Genomic DNA, 23,726 nt, shown 5'->3' on the forward strand with positions numbered 1-23,726 from the left:
TTTTTTGATGATATTCTAATTTTATGAGACACACCTGTATATACCCCCCCTGTATATACCCCCCCCCCTGTACATACCCCTCCCCCCTGTATATACCCCCCCTGTATATACCCCCCCCCCCCTGTACATACCCCTCCCCCCTGTATATACCCCCCCCTGTATATACCCCCCCCCCCTGTACATACCCCTCCCCCCTGTATATACATAGTAATATATAGTTTCATAATAATGTGTGTGTAACATCTATATAAAATATAGGAGGTTACCTTTTTGAATTGAATTACTAAAATTAATTAACTTTTTGATGATCTCATTTTTTATAGATGCACCTGTATATACCCCTCCCCCCTGTATATATTTAATATATGATTATATAATCTTTATATTATTTTGGTATTTTAAGTAATGTCAAAGTTCCCCTTAAATAATCTGTTCCATAGTGAGAATATAAGGATTGCTCCGCCCATAGGGGCGGTGCACAGTACTGGCGACACCCAGCTGAACTGGTTGTAAATTCTTTTTATTTTATTTCTGTGCAGAAAGGTCCGAGTTCGGGAAAGGACAAAGTGAAGAAGGGCGGCTCGTACATGTGCCACAAGGTGAGCGATGAGGAGCCCCAATCTGTGCGCAGGAATGTGGGGCTGTGAGCTCTTTGGACCTAAAACTGGGGCGCCGATTTACCTTCACCCCCCACCGCCCTTCACCCCCCACCTCCCTTCACCCCCCACCTCCCTTCACCCCCCACCGCCCTTCACCCCCCACCTCCCTTCACCCCCCACCGCAACGAAACATAAACCCTCCCATATATAATACACAGCTGTGGGCTCTACAAACGTGCTCAGGGCTTCCTTTCATGTCAGGACTCCAAAGCAAGCAAAATCTAAGCCAGGAGGTCATGTGACCGGCCTTTCCTCCAATCACAGAGGGCTCTGTATGCAGAGTTCACCCCGCGAGGCACCCACAAGTTTCACAATTTAATTTGAGAATACAGAGTGTAATGCGGAGTAACACTGCGGTGTCCATTGGGGGTGCAGATAGTGATATACTGAACGCTTTCCTAAATAAATCGGCTCCTTAGCGCCTCCTTGAGGTCTTGAGTTGCCTCTGCTGACCGGGCGCTGCATAGAGAACACATTCGTGATCGGAGTCCAATTGTGTCTTTATGTGCATCGACATCCATTGATGTGGAGGGTTTTTTTGGGGGTTTTTTTTTAACCCCTTCAATACCGGGCACTTTTAACCTTTTCCTGCCCAGGCCAATTTCCAGCTTTCAGTGATGTCACACTTTGAATGACAATTACACGGTCATGCAACACTTTATCCATATAACATTTTTATCATCCTGTTCACACAAAAAGAGCTTTTGGTGGTATTTAATCATTTCTGGGTTTTTTATTTTTTCCTAAACTAAAAAAAAGGCCAAACATTAAAAAAAAAATCACGTTTTTCTTTGTTTCTGTTAAAAATGTTTGCAAATAAATAATCTTTCTTCATAAATTTTGGTTAAAATGTATTCTGCTACAATTCTTAGGTGAAAATAACCCAAATCCGTGTCTATTATTTAGTCTGTAGGAAAGTTATAGATCACAAATTATGGGATATATATCTGAAAATCTATCAATCCTGATGTACTGACAACCGATCTAATTTCTTGAGGCCCGAAAATGTCAGGACAGTACAAATACCCCCCAATACAAATACCCCCCAAATCACCCCCCAATACAAATACCCCCCAAATCACCCCCCAATACAAATACCCCCCAAATCACCCCCAGTACAAATACCCCCCAAATCACCCCCCAGTACAAATACCTCCCAAATCACCCCCCAATACAAATACCCCCCAAATCACCCCCCCAATACAAATACCCCCCAAATCACCCCCAGTACAAATACCCCCCAAATAACCCCCCAGTACAAATACCCCCCAAATCACCCCTTTCTAGAAAGTAAACAGCCCAAAGTATTTAGTAAGAAGCACGGCAAGTTTTTTGAATTTTTTGGAAAATTGATTATATATATATATATATATATATATATATATATATATATATATTTTTTTTTTTTTACGCACTGTCATCAGTACAGTGACATCATATAACGGGTGTGGGGTGATCGAGGTGTCACCAGTACAGTACAGTGACATCATATAACGGGTGTGGAGTGATCGGGATGTCACCAGTACAGTACAGTGACATCATATAACAGGTGTGAGGTGATCGGGGTGTCACCAGTACAGTACAGTGACATCATATAACGGGTGTGGAGTGATCGGGGTGTCACCAGTACAGTACAGTGACATCATATAACGGGTGTGGAGTGATCGGGATGTCACCAGTACAGTACAGTGACATCATATAACGGGTGTGAGGTGATCGGGGTGTCACCAGTACAGTACAGTGACATCATATAATGGGTGTGGAGTGATCGGGATGTCACCAGTACAGTACAGTGACATCATATAACAGGTGTGGGGTGATCGGGGTGTCACCAGTACAGTACAGTGACATCATATAACGGGTGTGGAGTGATCGGGGTGTCACCAGTACAGTACAGTGACATCATATAACGGGTGTGGAGTGATCGGGATGTCACCAGTACAGTACAGTGACATCATATAACGGGTGTGAGGTGATCGGGGTGTCACCAGTACAGTACAGTGACATCATATAATGGGTGTGGAGTGATCGGGATGTCACCAGTACAGTACAGTGACATCATATAACGGGTGTGGGGTGATCGGGGTGTCACCAGTACAGTGACATCATATAACGGGTGTGAAGTGATCGGGGTGTCACCAGTACAGTACAGTGACATCATATAATGGGTGTGGGGTGATCAGGATGTCACCAGTACAGTACAGTGACATCATATAACGGGTGTGGAGTGATCGGGATGTCACCAGTACAGTACAGTGACATCATATAACGGGTGTGGGGTGATCGGGGTGTCACCAGTACAGTACAGTGACATCATATAACGGGTGTGGAGTGATCGGGATGTCACCAGTACAGTACAGTGACATCATATAACGGGTGTGAGGTGATCGGGGTGTCACCAGTACAGTACAGTGACATCATATAACGGGTGTGGAGTGATCGGGATGTCACCAGTACAGTACAGTGACATCATATAACGGGTGTGAGGTGATCGGGGTGTCACCAGTACAGTACAGTGACATCATATAACGGGTGTGGAGTGATCGGGATGTCACCAGTACAGTACAGTGACATCATATAACGGGTGTGAGGTGATCGGGGTGTCACCAGTACAGTACAGTGACATCATATAACGGGTGTGAGGTGATCGGGATGTCACCAGTACAGTACAGTGACATCAAATAATGGGTGTGAGGTGATCGGGGTGTCACCAGTACAGTACAGTGACATCATATAACGGGTGTGAGGTGATCGGGGTGTCACCAGTACAGTACAGTGACATCATATAACGGGTGTGGAGTGATCGGGATGTCACCAGTACAGTACAGTGACATCATATAACGGGTGTGGGGTGATCGGGGTGTCACCAGTACAGTACAGTGACATCATATAACGGGTGTGGAGTGATCGGGATGTCACCAGTACAGTACAGTGACATCATATAACGGGTGTGGAGTGATCGGGATGTCACCAGTACAGTACAGTGACATCATATAACGGGTGTGGAGTGATCGGGATGTCACCAGTACAGTACAGTGACATCATATAATGGGTGTGAGGTTATCGGGATGTCACCAGTACAGTACAGTGACATCATATAATGGGTGTGAGGTTATCGGGATGTCACCAGTACAGTACAGTGACATCATATAACAGGTGTGGAGTGATTGGGGTGTCACCAGTACAGTACAGTGACATCATATAATGGGTGTGGGGTGATCGGGGAGACAAAAAAAAAAATAAATGTCTTTTTTTTTCTTCTATATTTTTTCTTTTAAACTTTAACACACTGTAACCAGAGCAATATAGTGTTACCATAGTAACATTGTTCTACTCTGGGGAAGCGATCAGGATTTTTTTTACACATTATGTTTGCTTATAGCAGTGAATTTCATTGTTATAAGCGAGCATTTTACTGAATGAAATCGATTCATTCAGTTTGTTTTGTTGTGATTAGCTGTGATTGGCCACAGCTGATCACATAGCACAGATGGGCTGTGATTGGCCCAGTCTGTTCCATGTAATCACTTTGACCAATCACAGCTAGCAACACAATGAATGGCATAAAGGAAGCCATCCATTGTCTACAACTCTCATGCTGTGATTGGTCACAGCGGTCACATGATACCGGCAGAGGGCCGGTACAGTGATCAGTCATCCGCTGTATCCAGTGGACACCGTGGGTGACCAATCGCGCCGCAACGCGGCCCCGCAGGTGTGATCGGGGTGGACGTCGTATAACTTCCACCGCGATCTACGGGAAAGGTGGCCTTTTTCTTATTTTCTGTATCATTTCTTCCTTCTCCCTTCTGTGAGAGAGATCGGAGTTCCCCTTCAATATCTATACCAGGAACATCTAATATGGAGGGGGACCCCTCACCAAATGTTTAACCCCAAAATCACCTTGGAGTTTCTACTTTCCAAAAAAGAGGCCACCTGGGGTTTTTGTACAATCCTTGCATTTTCATCTCAGCGGAAAGTAGGGAAAACGGTTTCTTTTCTAAAATGTTTTTTTTCCTTTTTATTGTAAAAAAAAAAAAAGAAAATGAAAGGAGTTGTAAAATCTCATGGTTTGCATTCTATGTATTAAGGTGAAAAATCTTTCCTGCTTCACCCCCAGACCTCCCCCCCCCCCCCCCCCCAGACCCCCATTTTTCTTACCTGAACCCAATGGTTCCGGTGACAATCCCAGTGGCTCCAGCCGCTGTCTCGGGTCCTCATTGGACAGATTGATAGCAGCAGGAGCCATTGGCTCAATCAAATCCAGTGACATGGGAGCCGGGGGGGCGGGGCCGAGTCCTGCTGTCTGTGTCAATAGATGCAGCAGGACTCGTGAGCTCGCTCACACAGGCGCCCCTATGGAAAGCGGCTCTCTGTGGGGGCACCCAATGAAGAGGAGGAGCCAGAAGGGACGCCGGGACACCCAAGAAGAGGAGGTTCAGGGCTGCTCTGTGAAAAACCCTTACACTGAGCAGGTAAGTATAACATGTTTGATTTAAAAAAAAAAAAACCTTTACAATCAACTTAATAAAGACATAACACTAAAAGAAAGCTCTGTATTTAAAAATACATAAAATAAATTTGGCATGACTGAGTAATCATCAGTCAAATTATCAGTGCTGAAAACTACAAAAAATGGTAATGCGAGGGTATCACAGGCAACCCCCCCCCCCCCAAAAAAAAAATCTATGAAGGATTTAATGTGTTTTGAGGTTGAACAATTTTTATTTATTTGTTTTTAGCCAATGGAAATCTACTTTCTAGGCAAGAAAAGGTGTTTTTTAGGCAAGTCTGTGGGTGCCATACTGAGCGACTCGGGAACAGAAGAAGGTCGTTCAGACCAGCAGTGCTGAGCATTTGGAAGGGGGGTGTTTCGGGTGTTACCTCCTCACCGCCTGCTTTAGGGTCAGTTCACACCATAAAAATGCAGTCCGGATTCTTTTCTGCATGCGCGTTTTTGGTGCGTTTTTGATGCAGTCCTGTGCATTTCCCCCCCCCCCTCTTTTTTTTCTTAACCCAAATAAGGACACGTGTGTTCCAGTGCATTTTTTATGCATTTTACAGCGTTCCAGTGCAGGAAAAAATGCAGCATGTTCTTCTTTTTTTTTCTGGAATTCTGGGATGCACTGGTGTGAACTGTGCTATTGGAAACCACACCATCACCATTGCCTTTTTTTTTTTTATAAGCCATTGGAAACCATATAACCTACTTTCTATGAGTTTTTGATGCAGAAAAAAACCGCACCGGACTGCATGTGGTGTAAACCGGCCCTCAACCACGTAAACCTTGCATTAGCTTACTTACAGAGCGGCCCCATCCACTCGTCGCACCCACCACAAGAGACGGGGGGGGGGTATAATTTTTGCCGATCCCGCAGCATGTGTACACACCTGGCCGCTGCCTCTGCAGCTGAAGTGGGTAGTGGTTGAGGAGCAGTAAGAGTGCAGCTTAACCGCTAGTATGAATAAACCAGTATACGTATTCCAGTGAGTGACTCTGCTCAGGTGTGAATGTAATGGAAATCCCAGTATTGATCATTGAAACTCTTCGGGTGTGAACGGGGTCTTGGGGGCAATTGGTGATGCAGGCAGTGGGTTAGGTGGGGGTGGGGTGCACAATGAGTGAATGGGTATACTGCATAATTCCCCCCCACGTCTGATTGGTGATCAGTTCCCCAATCAATACATTTTATGATTGACGAGTCTGGTGAAAGGCCCTCCTGCTTGTTTGCTTCCTGTAGACAGAACGCACATCATTCTCTATCCTGATCCTCTCCTTCTTCTCTCAGTCTTATTGCTATAGGTACCGATGTGCGGCTCGCAGCCAGAACACCCCGGACAGCTCCGCCTCCAATCTCGGCTTCCGCTGCGCTGCAGACGCAAAGTAGCCCGGCCGGAGGGCAGCACCACCCACCGTAGCCAATCACAGGCCGGGACACCCGTGTGGAAAGTCCCATCACACACTTGAAGATTTCTAATCATTTCATGTGTCTTCTATCACGGCAGCCAATCAGAAATCAGATGGTGCTGCAATTGCTGCCATTTTCTTCCATTCACTTGTATCACAGCGACATTCCATGCGAATTATCGGGCTCCGAGTCTCACCCGCAGGACGGGGATTCAAGCAAAGAAATCTCCGTACTCCTGGCAGACATCAGAAACTCCACCCAGCTTAGCAAATATAACACCCAATTCAGGTCACGCTGCAATACCAGATTCCACCAGAAAAGCAGAGGGGGCGCTGCATGGTGCAAATTTTCTGATCAAAGTGGGATCTGGAAAAGCTGCCAGTGTTTAGGGCACCCTGATGGCTTTCTTCTGCATTGCCCCCCCCCCCCCTCCCTTTATCCAAGCTAGCCACATAAGTGCACCATGTGATGCTTCATTAAAAGAGACGCTGTATGCAGATAAAAGAAAGAGGGTTGCTGCAGAGACTGTTTTATTTCGAGGAGGGAGGAACAATGTCAGGACAAAGCCTCACGCAGACGGCTTTTGCAGGTCCCATTAGTCCAAATCTGCAGCTACTTCACACACAGCCCCCCTGCTGGTGAAATCTGGTATCTCAGCTGTGACTGAGCTGGTTTTCTTTTTGCAGTCGTTCTTCAGTCTGTGTAGCAGGATGGATGCCAGGCAGCCAGCATTTTTAAAGGTGTCAGTCCACCCAGCAGCTGGTTCCATTTATGGGTGGATGGTGGCTTCCAATCAGCCTCATCTCCTGCAGAGAAACTTGACTAGTCTCACTCCTTCTGCTGAACACTCAGCAAACATGAAGACCTCCCTTTCTCTGCTGCAGAGAATTCAGCAGAAGGAGTGAGACTCTAAGGCTCGATTCACACTAATGCGTTTTTTTTTTTCAGAAATGCAGGACATTATTTTTAACATGGGTTCCTATGGAACACGTTCACATCAATGCATTTTTGTGCCTCTGCGTTTTTGGAAAGGGTCAGCGACTTTTTTACACGCAAAATACTGCTTTTTTTCTTCTTTTGTTTCCAGCAGAAAAGCGTGTGGTGCGTTTTTGATGCGTTCTGCATTATTTATTCTAACAACAAATTGGCTACAAAAAAAAGATTCAAAGACGCGGAAAGCCCCGCAAGCAGCACCGCCGAAACGCTCAAGGTGTGAATGGAGGAAAGGCCATGTGAGGAGCTGCAGGAAATCAGGTGCCTGTCGGGAGTCCCCATCCACCGGGTGGCGCTGTCCGGAGTCCCCATCCACCGGGTGGCGCTGTCCGGAGTCCCCATCCACCGGGTGACGCTGTCCGGAGTCCCCATCCACCGGGTGGCGCTGTCCGGAGTCCCCATCCACCGGGTGACGCTGTCCGGAGTCCCCATCCACCGGGTGACGCTGTCTTAGTGGTGGTTTTATGTGGACTGATCTGTTAATTTTGTATTTTCTACCTTTTGTACAGAAATTATTTGAATAAAATTATTTTTGTGATTTTTTTTCATGGTCGCCTCTTGCTGTGTGAGGGGGGAGGGGAGGGAATGGGGGGGGGCCCCATCAGGAAGTAGTGACAGGGACAGTTTATGGGGGGGCGGATTCCCAGCCGCCCCTCTGTGCTATAATAAGCCGCAGCTGGAGGAAGGGACGACGCACATCGTACACCAATAAAGATTCATTCGTTACAAAGAGACCCTCGCTGCGCTATGGACGCTCCCAGAACCGACACTCACACACTGTCATTAGAGGGGAGGGGATCCCGGATTTTCATTCCTTCAGAGATTCACCAATTGATACTTTGTATAATTCTATGCATCAAAGATTTACAGAGAAGAATGGATCCTGTGTAAGTAGGATAAAGATTTCTTACTATAGAGAATCAGTATAAAAAAACAAAACAAATGTGCAGCGCTGAGATTAATAAATAAGTATAAGTGAATAATACATAAGAGTCCAACAAACATGAAAAGTCCATAAAAAAATTTCATGTGAATAATGGTGATGAAAAAAATTCCAGCAAAGAATATTGTGAACTAGTTGTGCAGCAAATCCCAACACCAGTGAAGATAAAGTGGATTGCGCTCACCAGATGGATGGGACCCAGATACCATATAGTATAGGGGTCAAACAGGCTTGAGGGAGTGATGATGGAATGTCCCAGCAGGATTCACCGACCTCGATGGATAACGTGTAGATCAGTGGCGAGCAGAGTTGTATAAAGTACTCGAAACCCATACTCGAGTAAAAGTACAAGTGCTCGATAAAAAAGTGACTTGAATAGAAGTGGAAGTGCTCGATGAAAAAGTGACTTGAGTAGAAGTACTAAAATATTCAACATTTTTTGTACTTAAGTATTGCAAGTAGTTTTTTTAATAATTTTGCTACTCAAGTACTGAAAGTAAAAGTACCAGTAGTTTTGAAAAAAAAAAATGCTACTCAAGTACTGAAAGTACAAGTACTGTGTTATGTAGTTATTAAAGAAAGAAGTCAAAAGTTTGAACATCATATTGTTTTTTATCATTTCAAATGCAGCTTTTATTTATACATACAGTAGCTTTTATTTCCGTATGCGCTGATAATACAATGTTTTGAGCTTCATGAAACTTCCATCTACTGTTCTGGCAGTGGTAATTTTTATAATAGTAACGAGTAACTATGTACAAAAAAAAAATATCGGAGTAGAAGTATTGAAATCATTGAAAAAATGTAGTGAAGTAAAAGTGGAAGTAGGAGAAAAAAATTCTACTCCAGGAAAGTACAGATACCGCCTTTCCGTACTTAGTACAGTAGTGAAGTAGTTCTACTTCGTTACTATACATCTCTGGTGGCGAGTATGAACACTCAAAGTCTCCACTGGCTGATGATGTCCTGTTCTGGAGGTTGATGTGGAGCTCCTCTGATGACTCTTCTATGGTTGGGTGACTTCTGACTCTTCCCAGCACGGTGACCGGACATGAAGGGGGAAATCTCTCCCAACTCTCGGCTTCTCTTCCTCCTGCTCACAAGTGTTCACAATCAGGGGAAAGTTCCCCTTAAAGTGTCATTCCACCTTGTGGGGGGTCCTAGGCCTGCAATGTGCAGACTGTAGACATGAAGCTGATTCTGCTCTGACCTGTGTGAGGATCTTCTCTGTCTCTCCTCCGTGTCCCCGATGGAAGATGGAGGCTTCTTGTCCTGGCTGAGAGGTGTGAGGAAGAGAAGCCGAGAGTTGGGAGAGATTTCCCCCTTCATGTCCGGTCACCGTGCTGGGAAGAGTCAGAAGTCACCCAACCATAGAAGAGTCACCAGAGGAGCTCCACATCAACCTCCAGAACAGGACACCATCAGCCAGTGGAGACTTTGAGTGTTCATACTCGCCACCAGAGATGTATAGTAACGAAGTAGAACTACTTCACTACTGTACTTAAGTACCGAAAGGCGGTATCTGTACTTTCCTGGAGTAGAATTTTTTTCTCCTACTTCCACTTTTACTTCACTACATTTTTTCAATGATTTCAATACTTCTACTCCGATATTTTTTTTTTGTGCTGCATAGTTACTCGTTACAATTATAAAAATTACCACTGCCAGAACAGTAGATGGAGGTTTCATGAAGCTCAAAACATTGTGTATTATCAGCGCATAGGAAAATAAATGCTACTGTATGTATAAATAAAAGCTGCATTTGAAATGATAAAAAACAATATGATGTTCAAACTTTTGACTTCTTTCTTTAATAACTACATAACACAGTACTTGTACTTTTACTTTCAGTACTTGAGTAGCAATTTTTAAAAAAAAAAAACTACTTGCAATACTTAAGTACAAAAAATGTTGAATACTTTAGTACTTCTACTCAAGTCACTTTTTCATCGAGCACTTCCACTTCTACTCAAGTCACTTTTTTATCGAGCACTTGTACTTTTACTCAAGTATGGGTTTCGAGTACTTTATACAACTCTGCTCGCCACTGATCTACATGTTATCCATCGAGGTCGGTGAATCCTGCTGGGACATTCCATCATCACTCCCTCAAGCCTGTTTGACCCCTATACTATATGGTATCTGGGTCCCATCCATCTGGTGAGCGCAATCCACTTTATCTTCACTGGTGTTGGGATTTGCTGCACAACTAGTTCACAATATTCTTTGCTGGAATTTTTTTCATCACCATTATTCACATGAAATTTTTTTATGGACTTTTCATGTTTGTTGGACTCTTATGTATTATTCACTTATACTTATTTATTAATCTCAGCGCTGCACATTTGTTTTGTTTTGTATACTGTTTATCACTTCATTGTCTAGTGATTGGTGTCATCTGCTTCTTCACTTATTAGGTAGCGCAGTCATTTTTTTGCTTCCACATTTATTATAGAGAATCAGTGATGGGGAACCTTGGCAACCCAGATGTTCTGGAACTACATATCCCATCATGCTCAACTACACTGCAGAGTACAGGAGCATCATGGGAAATATAGTTCCAGAACATCTGGGGTGCCAAGGCTCCCCATCACTGAGTGACTCATAGAAGATCGACACGCCCCCTTCCTCTCACCTGCCAGAAATGGGATCACCTGGTGGCTTCGTCTTCTGCACACTTTAGATGGTTCGGTAATAAATGTTTATCTGTAGAATAAAGATTCAATACAGAAATATCAGGGAGATCAGACTACACACAGTGCAGAGTGACTCATAGGAGATGGACACGCCCCCTTCCTCTGATTGGCAGAGACGGGATATACTTTTAGTCATCGGCATGTTTGATGAATGAGAAGAATTTATTCCATGCGGCATCCCAAACATTTTATCAGATGACTAAAAGTATATTCCGTCTCTGCCAGGTGACCCCATCTCTGCCAGGTGACCGCCCATCTCTGCCAGTTGACCCCATCTCTGCCAGGTGACCCCATCTCTGCCAGGTGACCGCCCATCTCTGCCAGTTGACCCCCCATCTCTGCCAGTTGACCCCCCATCTCTGCCAGGAGATCCCATCTCTGCCAGGAGATCCCATCTCTGCCAGGTGTCCCCATCTCTGCCAGGAGATCCCATCTCTGCCAGGTGTCCCCATCTCTGCCAGGAGATCCCATCTCTGCCAGGTGACCCCATCTCTGCCAGGAGATCCCATCTCTGCCAGGTGATCCCATCTCTGCCAGGTGTCCCCATCTCTGCCAGGAGATCCCATCTCTGCCAGGTGTCCCCATCTCTGCCAGGAGATCCCATCTCTGCCAGGTGACCCCATCTCTGCCAGGAGATCCCATCTCTGCCAGGTGACCCCATCTCTGCCAGGTGACCCCATCTCTGCCAAGATAGAATGGGGGGTCTGAGGCACTCTTTGTAATCTGATCTCCCTGACCCCCGGCTAACATTGAATGTGGCTTTGAAATTGTGCGACTTCACCTGAAATCATTTCACAGCTGTGACTTCGGGTGTGACTGGAAGGACATCTCTGTGGCTTCATATAGAAATATCTCTGCAAGTCCCCAAATTACCAGAAGTAAGAAATCTTTCTTCACATCGATGCGACATTGCTGGCAGTGCGGTGCGACTTCTATCACTGACCAATCACTGTGACCGAGGACTGATACTAAGACCTGCATGGGCCGGTCTCCTCCCCTGCTGGGCTCCTCCCCTGCTGGATATCATTTGTAATTATCTGTATGGAATATTTCACATTTAAATCCCCCTTCAGTCCTCTATCCTCCCCCCATCCAATCTTCTATCCTCCCCCCGCCCCCCTTCAATCTTCTATCCTCCCCCCACTCCCCCTTCAATCTTCTATCCTCCCCCAGCCCCCCTTCAATCTTCTATCCTCCCGCCACCCCCCTTCAATCTTCTATCCCCCCCACCCCCCCCTTCAATATTCTATTCTCCACCCCCGCCCCCCTTCAATCTTCTATCCTCCCCCCGCCCCCCCTTCAATCTTCTATCCTCCCCCCGCCCCCCCCTTCAAACTTCTATCCTCCTGCCGCGCCCCCCTTCAGTCCTCTATCCTCCCGCCGTGCCCCCCTTCAGTCTTCTATCCTCCCCCGCCCCCCCGTTCAATCTTCTATCCTCCCCCCGCCCCCTCTTCAGTCCTGTATCCTCCCCCTGCGCCCCCTTCAGTCTTCTATCCTCCCCTTCAATCTTCTATCCTCCCCCCATCCCCCTTCAGTCTTCTATCCCCTCCACCCCCCCCTTCAGTCCTCTATCCCCCCCCTTTAAGCCTTCTATCCTCCCCCCGCCCCCCCTTCAATCTTCTACCCCCTTCAATCTTCTATCCTCCCCCGCCCCCCCTTCAGTCTTCTATCCTCCCCCTGCCCCCCTTCAGTCCTCTATCCTCCCCCCTTCAATCTTCTATCCTCCCCCGCCCCCCCTTCAGTCCTCTACTCCTCCTTCAATTTTCTATCCTCCCCGCCCCCTTCAATCTTCTATCCTCTTCAATCTTCTATCCTCCCCCCGCCCCCCCCTTCAATCTTCTATCCTACCCCGCCCCCCCCTTCAATCTTCTATCCTCCCCCGCCCCCCCTTCAAACTTCTATCCTCCTTCTCCCCCACTTCAGTCCTCTATCCTCCTGCCGCGCCCCCCTTCAGTCCTCTATCCTCCCGCCGTGCCCCCCTTCAGTGTTCTATCCTCCCCCCGCCCCCCCCTTCAATCTTCTATCCTCCCCCGCCCCCCTTCAAACTTCCATCCTCCTTCTCCCCCCCCTTCAGTCCTCTATCCTCCTGCCGCGCCCCTCTTTAGTCCTCTATCCTCCCCCTGCCCCCCTTCAATCTTCTATCCTCCCCCCATCCCCCTTCAGTCTTCTATCCTCCCCCGCCCCCCCCTTCAATCTTCTATCCTCCCCCGCCCCCCCTTCAGTCTTCTATCCTCCCCCCACTCCCCCTTCAGTCCTCTACCCCCTTCAATCTTATATCCTCCCCCGCCCCCATTTCAGCCTTCTATCCTCCCCCTGGCCCCCCTTCAGTCCTCTATCCTCCCCCTTCAGTCTTCTATCCCCCCTTTAGTCTTCTATCCTTCCCCCGCCCCATTCAATCTTCTATCCTCCCCCCACCCCCCTAATCTTCTATCCTCCCCCCCTCCCCCCTTCAGTCTGCTATCCTCCCCCTGCTCCCCCTTTAGTCCTCTATTCTCCCTTGCCCCCCCCCCTTCAGCCTTCTATCCTCCCCCTGGCCCCCCTTCAGTCCTCTATCCTCCCCCTTCAGTCTTCTATCCCCCCCTTTAGTCTTCTATCCTTCCCCCGCCCCATTCAATCTTCTATCCTCCCCCCACCCCTTCAGTCTGCTATCCTCCCCCTGCTCCCCCTTTAGTCCTCTATTCTCCCTTGCTCCCCCCTTCAGTCCTCTATCCTCCCCCCACCCCCCCTTCAATCTTCTATCCTCCCCCTGCCCCTCCCTTCAGTCCTCGATTCTCCCCCGCCCCAATCTTCTATCCTCCCGCCGCCCCCCCCCTTCATTCTTAAATCCTCCCCCCAGCCCCCCCTTAAGTCTATCATTGTCACCATCCAGAATCTTTCTTTGAGAAATGCCGCCATTGGTGGGGGTGTATGTAGACAGGAAGTGGCTGTAAAGTGGCTGCAGGAGACGTCCAGCGCTGAGATGTAACAAAGGAGGAAAAAAAGGTGAAAACAGATTTTTTTTATTAAATAAATGTCGGTTGTTTTCTGTTAGGATTTTGGTGCGTTTTCTCCATACAAGGAACCATCGAAGGGTAAATACCCGGAACAGACGTCAGTGCCGCACAGGCACCTCTTCCGGGGCCCCGGGCCCCCATGTCCCGCACCCTCCGTCTCCGGACTCATCCGGGGCCCCGGGCCCCCGTGTCCCGCACACTCCAGACTCTTCCAGGGCCCCGCACGCTCCTCCTCCAGAGTCTGAGGTTCTGCGTTGAACGATCTCCCGGAATAGTCGTAACACAACTCCTCTCCGGCCTGAATATGGCGAGCGGCGAATAGCGCCAGGCGGGGCACCATGGAGTGACTCCGCACCGGCAGCATGGCCAGGTTGGGCCGGCAGGAGTGGTTGAGGAAGCGGCCAATGTTTCCGATCCGAGTCGGGTCCACGTACGTCCGCAGCATCCGCCCGTCATCAAGGTGCTCCCGCACAGCGATGATGTAATTGTTGGCGTTGGGGTCCTGCGATTTTATCCTACGACACGCCTCCTCTTCCCCAAGCACCTCCCCCGCGTACTCGCAGACAAAGCGCCCGCTGGGTACCGCCTCTTTTGTGCGCAGGCCCCACCCCTTACCAGGCATCCTGCACACCTCTAGTTGGAACTGCAGGCCGCGCTGCGTCTCCCGGTTGGCACAAGTCTCTGCGCAGCCACACAGGACGTTACATTCCAGGATGGGCGTGTCCCGGCCCAGGATCACCCGCCCCTTCACATAGTTCACACCCCGCGGCAGACACAGGCACCGCCCCTCCACACACCCCCGACCTCCACAGTCACACCCCTGGAGGGTCACTTCACTCGGGTCCAAATCCGCTCCGGGGCCGGCGATCAGATCCGGGGTGTACTGCAGGGGGAAGAGAGAGAGACAATATAAATACAGACAGGGGAGAGAGAGACAATATAAGTACAGACAGGGGAGAGAGAGACAATATAAGTACAGACAGGGGAGAGAGAGACAATATAAGTACAGACAGGGGAGAGAGAGACAATATAAGTACACCCAGGGAAGAGAGAGACAATATAAGTACAGACAGGGGAGAGAGAGACAATATAAGTACAGACAGGGGAGAGAGAGACAATATAAATACAGACAGGGGAGAGAGAGACAATATAAGTACAGACAGGGGAGAGAGACAATATAAGTACAGACAGGGGAGAGAGAGACAATATAAGTACAGACAGGGGAGAGAGAGACAATATAAATACAGACAGGGGAGAGAGACAATATAAGTACACCCAGGGGAGAGAGAGAGACAATATAAATACAGACAGAGAAGAGAGAGACAATATAAATACAGACAGGGGAGAGAGAGACAATATAAGTACAGACAGGGAAGAGAGAGACAATATAAGTACAGACAGGGGAGAGAGAGACAATATAAATACAGACAGGGGAGAGAGACAATATAAGTACACCCAGGGAAGAGAGAGACAATATAAGTACAGACAGAGAAGAGAGAGACAATAGAAGTACAGACAGGAAAGAGAGAGACAATATAAGTACAGAGGGAAGAGAGAGACAATATAAGTACAGACAGGGAAGAGAGAGACAATATACAGTGCCTTCCGAAAGTATTCGGCCCCCCTTGAACTTTGCGACCTTTTGCCACATTTCAGACTTCAAACATAAAGATATAAAACTGTAATTTTTTGTGAAGAATCAACAACAAGTGGGACACAATCATGAAGTGGAACGAAATTTATTGGATATTTCAAACTTTTTTAACAAATAAAAAACTGAAAAATTGGGCGTGCAAAATTATTCAGCCCCTTTACTTTCAGTGCAGCAAACTCTCTCCAGAAGTTCAGTGAGGATCTCTGAATGATCCAATGTTGACCTAAATGACTAATGATGATAAATAGAATCCACCTGTGTGTAATCAAGTCTCCGTATAAATGCACCTGCACTGTGATAGTCTCAGAGGTCCGTTTAAAGCGCAGAGAGCATCATGAAGAACAAGGAACACACCAGCCAGGTCCGAGATACTGTTGTGGAGAAGTTTAAAGCCGGATTTGGATACAAAAAGATTTCCCAAGCTTTAAACATCCCAAGGAGCACTGTGCAAGCGATAATATTGAAATGGAAGGAGTATCAGACCACTGCAAATCTACGAAGACCTGGCCGTCCCTCTAAACTTTCAGCTCATACAAGGAGAAGACTGATCAGAGATGCAGCCAAGAGGCCCATGATCACTCTGGATGAACTGCAGAGATCTACAGCTGAGGTGGGAGACTCTGTCCATAGGACAACAATCAGTCGTATACTGCACAAATCTGCCCTTTATGGAAGAGTGGCAAGAAGAAAGCCATTTCTTATCCATAAAAAGTGTCGTTTAAAGTTTGCCACAAGCCACCTGGGAGACACCAAACATGTGGAAGAAGGCGCTCTGCTCAGATGAAACCAAAATCAAACTTTTTGGCAACAATGTAAAACGTTATGTTTGGTGTAAAAGCAACACAGCTCATCACCCTGAACACACCATCCCCACTGTGAAACATGGTGGTGGCAGCATCATGGTTTGGGCCTGCTTTTCTTCAGCAGGGACAGGGAAGATGGTTAAAATTGATGGGAAGATGGATGGAGCCAAATACAGGACCATTCTGGAAGAAAACCTGATGGAGTCTGCAAAAGACCTGAGACTGGGACAGAGATTTGTCTTCCAACAAGACAATGATCCAAAACATAAAGCAAAATCTACAATGGAATGGTTCACAAATAAACATATCCAGGTGTTAGAATGGCCAAGTCAAAGTCCAGACCTGAATCCAATCGAGAATCTGTGGAAAGAACTGAAAACTGCTGTTCACAAACGCTCTCCATCCAACCTCACTGAGCTCCAGCTGTTTTGCAAGGAGGAATGGGCAAAAATTTCAGTCTCTCGATGTGCAAAACTGATAGAGACATACCCCAAGCGACTTACAGCTGTAATCGCAGCAAAAGGTGGCGCTACAAAGTATTAACTTAAGGGGGCTGAATAATTTTGCACGCCCAATTTTTCAGTTTTTTATTTATTAAAAAAGTTTGAAATATCCAATAAATTTCGTTCCACTTCATGATTGTGTCCCACTTGATTCTTCACAAAAAATTACAGTTTTATATCTTTATGTTTGAAGCCTGAAATGTGGCAAAAGGTCGAAAAGTTCAAGGGGGCCGAATACTTTCGCAAGGCACTGTAAGTAAAGACAGGGAAGGGGGAGACAATATAAATACAGACAGGGAAGAGAGAGACAGGCTTAGTGACCCCCCCAGGCTGGGTGTGAACCCCAGGCTCAGTGTGACCCCCAGGCTCAGTGTGACCCCCAGGCTCGGTGTGAACGGCTCTTATACTTTATTATATTGTGATACATTGTTATTAGTCTTCTGTCTGATATTTTATCTTATGATATACTTTATACCCGTATAAAAAATGATTCATTGTTATTAATTTACTTTGTAACGAGTCTTTGTTATGACTTCATATTATTTGTATTGTTTTCTATTATTTATTAGTAATACTTTATTGTATTGTGATACGTTGTTATTAGTCTTCTGTCTGAAATGTTATCTTATAATATAAAAAGATACTTTATTTGGGGGGCGGAGTTTGTTTCTCTGTGGAGTTCCGGAGTTTCATATTCTCTATAGAAGGATTCATTGTTATTGGACTTTGTTATGATTTTGTTACGGATTTATTTTGATACTTTGTATCATGTGATATGACATTATTCTCCGTCTTCTGTGATTGGACGGCGGAGTGCGGAACAGAGAGTTGCACGGACTTCCTTTATGGCAGATCGGTGATCGGACCGCGATAAGGAAAGTCCAGATCGTTATTGATGAGCGGAGGGACATTTACATTTTTTTTAACGGGAATTCTTTGGCGCGGTCCCTGAACTGGCAGAGCTCGGCATCGGTGTCACGACTTGATTTTGCAGGTATTTGGCCGGTAATCAGCGCCGTTGTTTGCGGTTTTAATTTTCTGCCAATCAGAAGACAATGGCGCTCTGTCTGCGGAGGTGAAAAATCGCACATTCCGCCCTGAAGCCATCGCCATATGTGGAGCAGGCGCCGGTGCCGACACGCAGGGACCCCGTATAGTGCTGACAACTGACGCCTTATAATGCTCCCCTTCCCCCGCCAGGCTCACCTTGTGATTGCAGTGCCTCCCTGCCCCCCCGCCAGGCTCACCTTGTGATTGCAGTGCCTCCCCGCCCCCCCACCAGGCTCACCTTGTGATCGCAGCCCTCCCCCCGCCAGCGATCGCAGCGCCTGGAAGATGCGCACCCGGCGGAATGTCACGGCTTCTTTCATCGCATGGAATGTATAATTATTCTGTAGACAGTCGAGCGCACACAATACCGCCGCGATCCCCTCTCAGGGGGCGTGTAATTAAACTGTCAGCTTCTGTTCATTGTTCCTCTGTGTACAGTGCCCCCCGGTGGGGAGTCATCAAACAGCACCCCCCGGTGGGGAATCATCGCACAGCGCCCCCCAGCGGAGAATCATCGCACAGTGCCCCCCGGCGGGGAGTCATCGCACAGAGTCCCCCGCAGAGAGTCATCGCACAGCACCCCCCGGCGGGGAATCATCGTACAGCGCCCCCCAGCGGAGAATCATCGCACAGCGCCCCCCGGTGGGGAATCATCGCACAGCGCCCCCCAGCGGAGAATCATCGCACAGCGCCCCCCGGCGGGGAGTCATCGCACAGAGTCCCCCGCAGAGAGTCATCGCACAGCGCCCCCCGGCGGGGAATCATCGTACAGCGCCCCCCGGCGGGGAATCATCGCACAGCGCCCCCCGGTGGGGAGTCATCGCACAGCGCCCCCCGGCGGGGAGTCATCGCACAGCGCCCCCCGGCGGGGAGTCATCGCACAGCGCCCCCCGGCGGGGAGTCATCGCACATCGGCCCCCCCGGCAGGGAGTCATCGCACATCGCCCCCCCCGGCGGGGAATCATCGCACAGCGCCCCCCAGCGGGGAATCATCGCACAGCGCCCCCCGGCGGGGAGTCATCTCACAGAGTCCCCCGCAGAGAGTCATCGCACAGCACCCCCCGGCGGGGAATCATCGTACAGCGCCCCCCGGTGGGGAATCATCGCACAGCGCCCCCCGGTGGGGAGTCATCGCACAGCGCCCCCCGGCGGGGAGTCATCGCACAGCGCCCCCCGGCGGGGAGTCATCGCACATCGCCCCCCCCCGGCGGGGAGTCATCGCACATTGCCCCCCCCAGGCGGGGAGTCATTGCACAGCGCTCCCCCTGGCGGGGAGTCATCGCACAGCGCCCCCCCAAGGCGGGGAGTCATCGCACAGCGCCCCCCCCCGGCAGGGAGTCACCTCACAGCGCCCTCTGGCGGGGAGTCATCACACAGCGCCCCCCGGCGGGGAGTCATCGCACAGCGCCCCTCACTGGGAGTCATCGCACATCGCCCCACGGCGGGGAATCATCGCACAGCGCCCCCCCGGCGGGGAGTCACCTCACAGCGCCCCCCGGCGGGGAGTACTCGCACAGCGCCCCCCGGAGGGGAGTCATTGCACAGCGCCACCCCCGGCAGGGAGTCACCTCACAGCGCCCTCTGGCGGGGAGTCATCGCACAGTGCCCCCAGCGGAGAGTCGTCGCACAGCGCACCCCGCTGTGCAGCGCCCCCCCGGCGGGGAGTCACCGGTATCCCTGCATACGCCGACATTCCGGGCGAAGATACAGAACATCCTTCATTTATGTATTTCTTATAAAACATCTTTCATTTGGTGAGAAGATTCAGCGGCCACACCAGCTGAAATCAGGCTTGCAGTGGGAGTGGCTGCTCTGGGTGGGAGGAAGAGGTGCTTAGGTGAGCTTGAGATGGTTGGGGGGGGTTATACTCATGTGCTTTAGAAGGAGGGGGAGGGGCAGTTACACAAAGTCTACATAGAAGGGCCCTAAAAATAAAAAAAAGAACCGGAGACACGATCCGTTCCATCATTTAGAGTTCAGACATGAAATAATACCTGGTCCTTAAGTGGTTAATTTGTTTTGTTTTTTTAAATGGAAAAAATGTTTTTTTGATCTTTTGCTTTTAAAGGAAGAGGAGAAATTTTGTTTGTTTTTAACCCCGGAATTCTCTCCATAAAGAGGACCGGTCATCCTTTTTCCTATTATAAGGGAAGTTTATATTCCTTGTAAGACCCCGTTCACACTGGGGCGACGCTACTTGCCGGGCGACTTCGGAGCGGCCACCACGGACTTCATAACATTGAAGTCTATGGCGGTCGCCTCCGGGTCGCCCCAAAGAAGTTCCGGACCCTTTTTCTAAGTCGGAGCGACTTGTGTCACTCCTATTAGAATGGGTCCATAGCTTCTGTATGGGAGACGACCTACGGCGACCTGTGAGGTGACCAGGTCGCCCCGGTGTAAACGGGGTCTAAAAGTGATTAAAATAAATAAATAAAAGGGCAGTGTAAAAATAAAACACGTAACAGGAAAAATAAAATAATTTAAAGCACCCCCATCCCTCGCGCACAAGTGAACGCATACATAAACCACGCCCACATATGTAAAGAAACATTCAAACCACACATGTGAGGTATCGCCGCGATCGTAAAAGCGAGAGAAATAATTCCCTCCCCCGACCTCCTCTGTAACTCTAAACTGATAATCTGTGAAGGCATTTAAATCATCGCCTATGGAGAGCTTTAAGTTTCACGCCATTCCGCGAGCGAGCACAATATTAAAGCGTGACATGTTGGGTATCCATTTACTCGGCGAAACATCAACTTTCACATTTTAGGGAAAAATTGGGTCATCTATCGTGTTTTTTTTGCAATAAACTTCATTAAAGTGTATTCGTTCCCAAAAAAATTGCATTTAAAAAACCGCTGTGCAAACGCCCCGTGACATAAAAAAATTTCAATGACCACCATTTTGTTTTCTAGGGCCTCTGCTAAAAAAAAAAATCATGTTTGGGGGTTCTAAATAATTTTCTAGCAAAAAAAAAAAAAAAAGAAAATGATTTTACATATAGCAGCAAAGGTTGAAAAAAGTCCATCGGGCTCAACCAATAAAAAACAGTAATAAGTGTCAGAATTGGGCGGTAATGAAGAGGTTAAATGTAACTCCCTCCAACCAATCAGAATCCAGCATGAGATAAGGGGGGGGGGGGTGGGGGGCTCCATGCAGAAAGTAAAAGAAATCCCTCAGCCAATCAGAGTGCTCCCTGGCCTCTATGTGTTCCCATAAAGCCTCACACTGTGCAGTCATTCCCCCTCCCCCCCCCCCGGCTCACCTGGAAGGGCCCCAACTCCCCCCGGGCCCCCCCGCACACCGGCACCGGGAGCGCCTCCTGCCCGCCGCACAAATCCTCCATCCGCCGCTTCCTGCACTCTGCCGCCACCTGCTGACAGAAAGTGATCATTACAGCCCTCCTACAAGAGAACCTGTCCTAGGAAATGCTTCATTCTGTCTCTGGCTGTCCGAAGATGCTAATGTGCCTGGCTACTAGGTTGCCACCTCATCCCTTTAAAACAGAACACATATTTATTACACAGGTTCTGGAGCAAATTTAAAGCAGAAAAGGCACTAAGTGAATTTAATTACCACCTTAATCAGCCACAGAACCTGTGTAATAAATATGTGTTCTGTTTTAAAGGGATGAGGTGGCAACCCTACTGGCTACATCAGGCTTCAGTACTTTCTGTGTCACTGAGCAAGCAAGCAGCCAGTGAAATCACAACATCTGATCTGCATCAGGGGGCTTGGAAAGTACTGAAGCCATTGGATGGGAATGAGGACCGGTGTATCCAGAAGAAGGGGCAGCCATGGAAGTGTCAGTATATTGTATAATCAGTAAAATAGGAGGTTCAAGTCCCGCCCCCTTCTAGAAATACCAACTGCCTGGCTGTCATGCTGATCCAATAGGAACGATCGGACTGGCGTGACAAGAAGCAATGGCGGCTCAGGATTCCGCAGTCTGCAGAGATACAAAGAATATTTCTATTGGCTGAAATAATTTCATGTCCAGTGAGGGCGCCACTAGATCAGCGTTTCTCCTCCTATTGGGGGGGCTCCCTTTACCAGAACGCAGAATCCCCCAACACCCCCATCTAAAGAATTCCCCGACACCCCCATCTAAAGAATTCCCCGACACCCCCATCTAAAGAATTCCCCGACACCCCCATCTAAAGAATCCCCGAAACCCCCATCTAAAGAATCCCCGACACCCCCATCTAAAGAATTCCCCGACACCCCCATCAAAATAATCCCTCAACACCCCCATCTAAAGAATTCCCCGACACCCCCATCTAAAGAATTCCCCGACACCCCCATCTAAAGAATCCCTCGACACCCCCATCTAAAGAATCCCTCGAAACCCCCATCTAAAGAATTCCCCGACAACCCCAACTAAAGAATTCCCCTACACCCCCATCTAAAGAATTCCCCAACAACCCCAACTAAAGAATCCCCCGACACCCCAAACTAAAGAATTCCCCGACACCCCCATATAAAGAATCCCTGACACCCCAATCTAAAGAATTCCCGACACCCCCATCTAAAGAATCCCCCCGACACCCCCATCTAAGGAATTCCCCGACACCCCCATCTAAAGAATCCCTGACACCCCCATCTAAAGAATCCCTCAACACCCCCATCTAAAGAATCCCTCAACACCCCCATCTAAAGAATTCCCGACACCCCCCCCATCGAAAGAATTCCCTGACACCCCCATTTAAAGAATCCCCGACACCCCCCATTTAAAGAATCCCCCGACACCCCCCATCGAAAGAATCCCCGACACCCCCATCTAAAGAATCCCTCGACACCCCCATCTAAAGAATCCCTCGACACCCCCCCCCATCGAAAGAATTCCCTGACACCCCCATTTAAAGAATCCCGACACCCCCCATTTAAAGAATCCCCCGACACCCCCCATTGAAAGAATCCCGACACCCCCATCTAAATAATCCCCCCGACATCCCCATCTAAAGAATCCCCCGACACCCATCTAAAGAATTCCGACCCCCATCTAAAGAATTCCCCGACACCCCCAACTAAAGAATTCCCTGACACCCCCATTGAAAGAATTCCCAGACACCCCCAACTAAAGAATCCCCAGACACCCCCATCTAAAGAATTCCTCAACACCCCCATCTAAAAATCCCTGACTCCCCCATTTAAAGAATTTGGGACCCCCAAGTGTCAGTGTGTCATTGTTCGGGGACCCCCAAGTGTCAGTGTGTCATTGTTCTGGTCCTCCAAGTGTCAGTGTGTCATTGTTCTGGGACCCCCAAGTGTCAGTGTGTCATTGTTCTGGGGACCCCCCAGTGTCAGTGTGTCATTGTTCTGGGACACCCAAGTGTCAGTGTGTCATTGTTCTGGAACCCCAAGTGTCAGTGTGTCATTGTTCTGGAACCCCAAGTGTCAGTGTGTCATTGTTCTGGTCCTCCAAGTGTCAGGGTGTCATTGTTCTGGGACCCCCAAGTGTCAGTGTGTCATTGTTCTGGAACCCCAAGTGTCAGTGTGTCATTGTTCTGGAACCCCAAG

The 23,726-nt window shown here is 48.5% G+C and overlaps 2 protein-coding genes across 2 annotated transcripts in view; one reads left to right on the plus strand and one right to left on the minus strand.

The window, feature by feature from the left end:
* SUMF1 (sulfatase modifying factor 1) overlaps window positions 1–6,671 on the plus strand; it is a 36,621-nt gene extending 29,950 nt beyond the window's left edge. The window contains exons 8-9 of the mRNA XM_082266151.1: window positions 540–599; window positions 6,449–6,671. Coding sequence (XP_082122277.1) covers window positions 540–599; window positions 6,449–6,547 — 159 coding nt within the window. The 3' untranslated portion in view covers window positions 6,548–6,671. The remainder of the gene's footprint in view (window positions 1–539; window positions 600–6,448) is intronic.
* A 7,556-nt stretch (window positions 6,672–14,227) lies between these two features.
* On the minus strand, window positions 14,228–21,600 carry LOC309561686 (histone-lysine N-methyltransferase SETMAR; the record flags this gene model as incomplete). Its single annotated transcript, XM_082265674.1, has 2 exons — window positions 14,228–15,076; window positions 21,472–21,600. 2 exons carry the CDS (start codon window positions 21,598–21,600, stop codon window positions 14,228–14,230), a joined length of 978 nt encoding a protein of 325 aa, XP_082121800.1.
* Between the last annotated feature and the right edge of the window lie 2,126 nt (window positions 21,601–23,726).

The sequence above is a fragment of the Pelophylax lessonae genome (assembly GCF_965119305.1).
Source record: "Pelophylax lessonae genome assembly, chromosome: 8".
In the NCBI taxonomy this organism is placed as follows: domain Eukaryota; kingdom Metazoa; phylum Chordata; class Amphibia; order Anura; family Ranidae; genus Pelophylax; species Pelophylax lessonae.